The 4154-nt window shown below is 56.2% G+C and overlaps 1 protein-coding gene across 1 annotated transcript in view; it reads right to left on the bottom strand.

Annotated features, from left to right (window-relative positions):
- Window positions 1–332: 332 nt before the first annotated feature.
- ADGRG5 (adhesion G protein-coupled receptor G5) overlaps window positions 333–4154 on the bottom strand; it is a 21644-nt gene continuing 17822 nt past the window's right edge. The window contains exons 10-12 of the mRNA XM_006908791.1: window positions 3284–3401; window positions 2320–2597; window positions 333–1959 (exon numbers count right to left, since the gene is read on the bottom strand). Of these exons, the coding sequence (XP_006908853.1) occupies window positions 1862–1959; window positions 2320–2597; window positions 3284–3401 (494 nt within the window). The 3' untranslated portion in view covers window positions 333–1861. The remainder of the gene's footprint in view (window positions 1960–2319; window positions 2598–3283; window positions 3402–4154) is intronic.

Here is a 4154-nt window from a genome sequence, read left to right as displayed (position 1 = left end):
GAAGATGTGGTAAACGAGCCACATCAGGAATTTAAAGAGAACAGAGGACTGGGAAATTGAGCGTGGAGGCTGCACTGTGTGGGAATATTCCTAAACCAGCAAAGGCCAGCAAAGCTAGAGTACAGGGCACTCTGGGGAAAGTGGGGAGCGGGGGGAAGGTAGCCAAACCGAGGGGGAGCAGAATGTGCCCAGTGAGGTGCTGGGCCTGTGACGTTGAGCAGACCTGGGCTTAGATGGGTTGGCCTTTGAGACTCAGCTGACACTGTTAGTAATAATAGTAAAAATACTAATGATAATAATAATAATGATGATTTATTGAACACTTACTCCGTGCTAAGCCTCTTTACATGGATTGTTTTATTTAACCTTCGAAATAAGTACTACTATTGCCCCTATTTACCGGTGGGAAAACTAGGGCACAGAGAGGTGGAGTGGACTGTCCACATACAGCTGGCAACGGCAGAGCTGGCATTTGAGCCTCGGCAGTTCTGTACGACTCATCGCCTAGCGAAGACCTCTTTGCACGAAGAAATGAACAGAGGGCATAACAAAAGGGATCCACCTCCAACTCCCTCCCTGTGCCGTTCAAAGTCATTAACATCTGTCTGGAAAGGGGCCCTGAGAGCCTGCTCCAGCCCACTGCTCCAGTGCCAGGTATGCCCAGAGCACCAGATCCCAAGAGCCGGAGGAGGCAGCCGTGTTTAGAAAAGAGAGAAATGGCCATATAAACAGTTCTGGCATTCCTCTTGCCAGTCACTCAGCAGGTGCAGCCCTGGAGGCAGGGCCTCTCCATCTGGTGTGTCATGTCCACAGGCAAGGGATAGCAGCATTTCCAGACACCGTTTTTTGTTTATTTTTGTTTTTGGAGCCGATAGCCTCTGAGCACAGGCCAGCAGCGCCCCCTGGTGTGCAGCCTGGGAAAGGCTCTGGCTTCGCGAGTCTTCCACTAAGTCTGACAGACAGGTCAAGGCCCGCGGTGATTCTCTGCGTTTAGAACTCACACTCTCATGCCAACCAAGGGAAATTCACTTCTGCACAGTCATCAAGTGGCCAGGTCACTGAGGCTCAACTGGCTCAGGTGGTGAGGAAAGAGGTGATCCCCTCCCACCCCCAGAAGCCCCATGGCCCAGGCCACCCGTCGAAGTGACCTACGGCGTCTTGGGAGCACTGGAGGGAAGAGGAGCCTCTGGGAAGGACTGGACTTTCGGACCTTTGAGAAAAGTGGCCTTAGAGTTGGGGGTCATCATAAATTGGATTGCGGGGAAGATTTGGGCATAGGCTGGTAAGGTCTCAGACACTGGGCGGGTCTCTAAGCACTGGGCGCTGGGCCAGGGTGTGGCCCAGAGGAAGGTGGCAGGGCCCAGCAGGCTGGCGGGAACCCCACCCCCAGCAGGCAGGTAGAGTTAATGGGTCCCACTGTGACTCTCCTCCCTGGTCTTATTTGGCTTCACAAAGCTCTTGGGCTAGGCAGGACCAAAGCCATCTGCCCTATGTCACAGATGAGGAAAGCCAGGGTCACTGAAAACTGATAGGTCAAAAGTCATACAGTAGGACTCAGAGCCAGACCTTGAAACATGGCCTCCTGACTCCTAGGCCAGTGCTCTGCCCATAGGCCTGGCTGGCCAGCTAGGCCCAGACACCGGGGTGAAGCTTGCTGTCCCCTGGTGGGGTCAGACCAACCCCAGAGCAGAATGCCAGGCGAGGACGAGCAAAACCTTGCCCTCTGGGCCCAGACAACCCACGGAAGTGCAAAGCTTCCCTGGAGGGCACAGTGGCCTCCGATGTCTACCTTCTCTAGTGGAAGCCAGGGCCTTGGCTGCAGGCAGCCAGAGGAGCTAGGCGCTCTGGGCCAGGAAGCCGACTACTGCGTCTGGGAGGAGCTGAATGCCTCCATCTCCGCCTCCACCTCTGCCTCCGAGCGGCACTTCTGGAAGCAGAACCACAGGAAGAGGAAGAAACCTGCAAGCAAAAGGCTGGTCAGTAGGCGCATCACAGGAGCGGCGTGAGGCCTCTCCCAGTATCGGGGCACCTCTTTGGATGGGGTGAGCTGGGCCTTCCTGAGGCCCAGGAGTAATTCTCAGCATCCCTTACTTTTGGAGGCCGGAGGAGCAGAACATAGGAGCAGGAGGGCCCGGCCGCCGCTAGCCCAGAGGGTGCCTTCGTGCAGATCGCAAGGCAGTGCCCCTTCCTCTGGACGGATGCAGCCCCTAAGCAGCTTGTTAGGGGCTGGATTTCCGCCCCCAACCTGAACAGCAGTAAACATCTGCCAGCTGTGCACGACACCCAGGGGGCTTCCTCCAGGCCACCCACAAGACCCACCGTAGAGCGAGTTGAAGATGGTGAAGAGGAAGAGCTGGGGCAGCAGGAAGACGCCAAAGGAGAAGAAGGCCAAGGCCCAGGAGGTGCCCAGCAGCACGGTGAGGCCCAGCACGGTGACAGTGTCCCGGCAGGCGCGGGTGCCTGGCACCTTCTTCCGGGCCTTCAGTTTGTGTAAGGCCCGCAGCGCCCAGGCCAGCACCACCAGGTTGAAAAGGGAGGTGAGGCCACCATAGCCCATGACCAGGATGCTGTGCACCTCAGGGCTCCGCACCCAGCATCTGCAGGGGAAACGCAAAGTGCCAAGGTCAGGGTGACTCCCAAGGCCGGGGAAAGCCACTGGCTCCTGGGCCTCTGGACCGCCTCTTGAACCAGGTCCAGTCTCCCAGCTCAGACCTGTTGTTTCTTGCTTACTGTACATATGGTGAAGTCCTGGGTCCAGCCAGGCCACCACAACAGGACACACCTGCCACCTTGACCCCCTGCCTGCAGCCCCTGCATGTCCCCTTTCTAGCCCTTTGCCTCCCCAAGACACCTCCATGACAGGTACCACCTTTTACCCAGTCAGACACTGTGTCACGTGCTTTCTGTGGATTAGCCTGTTTCATTCGCTTGATGACCTTCTGAGGCAGGTATGTAATCATCCCCAACCTAAAGTTGGGGAAACTGAGGCTCTGGCTTAGGAACATGTACTAGTAAGAGGCAAAGGTGTCACCTGAAGCCCTGTGGTCTGGGCCCAGAGCCTGTGTCCCTAACTGTCACAATTACCTGCTCGGGCTCCTGCCACTGCAGTCACAAGGGTCACTGAACATTATTTTGGGACTTCATTCAAGTTCATGAGTGTGGTCACAGATCATCCTTTTTCACTGCCAGCTCACTGTCTAGCAGGGATGGCTCTGCCCACAGCCAGTGCCCTGCCTACAGGACACTCTGGCAAGGAGCCTGCTGCAGCCCTGCGCACACTCACATGGACACGTTCTGGAGGCCCGTGCCATTTCTCTGGCTGTCGGAGAGTGGGATCACGTGACGGCCGTAAGCTGAGCTCTTGACAGCAAGGAGGAGCAGCACCAAGAAGGCTGGGACCCCTGTGGAGCGGGATAGAGGCTCAGCACCTGTCAGGAGGCCTCAGGGACAGGCTGGTCATGGGTTCCTGGGGCTGCCGAGACAGAATTCCACTGGGCAAGCGGGGTAGGGAAAAGAATGTTCTGAGCCCCCAGCCCCTGTGATCCAGCTTCAGAGGAATTGGCCTGGTGGTCTTAGAGAAGGTTGTTCTCCAAGGTGACGTGAGTGAGGGCTCTAGGGTGGGACAGTGGTGGCAGCAGTAGTGATCACATGCAGGAGGTGGTGGCTAGAATCTAATATGAGACAGGGTTGGGGAACTGATGAGGAAACAGATAATAAAGAGAGAAATTAGGACGGTGATAGAGATAATAATGATGGTGGTGCCAAAGGTGGTGGTGAAGATGAGGATGAAGATGGTGGTGATGATGGCGGTGGTGGTGGGGATGTAGTGAAAGTGGTGTTGGAGGTGACAGTGATGGTGGTGATGGAGGTGACGGTGATGGAGGTGATGGAGGTGATGGTGATGGAGGTGATGGTGATGGAGGTGATGGTGATGGAGGTGATGGAGGTGATGGTGGTGATGGAGGTGCTGGTGATGGAGGTGATGGTGATCGAGGTGATGGTGATGGAGGTGACGGTGATGGAGGTGATGGTGTTGGAGGTGATGGTGGAGGTGATGGAGATGTTGGAAGTGATGGTGGAAGTGATGGAGGTGATGGCGGTATTGGAGGTGATGGTCATGGAGGTGATGGAGGTGATGGTGATGGAGGTGATGG

This window comes from Pteropus alecto, unplaced genomic scaffold (genome assembly GCF_000325575.1).
Source record: "Pteropus alecto unplaced genomic scaffold, ASM32557v1 scaffold123, whole genome shotgun sequence".
In the NCBI taxonomy this organism is placed as follows: Eukaryota; Metazoa; Chordata; class Mammalia; order Chiroptera; family Pteropodidae; genus Pteropus; species Pteropus alecto.
Note: the sequence above shows the minus strand (reverse complement) of the source record. Positions and strands in the feature narration are given on the sequence as shown.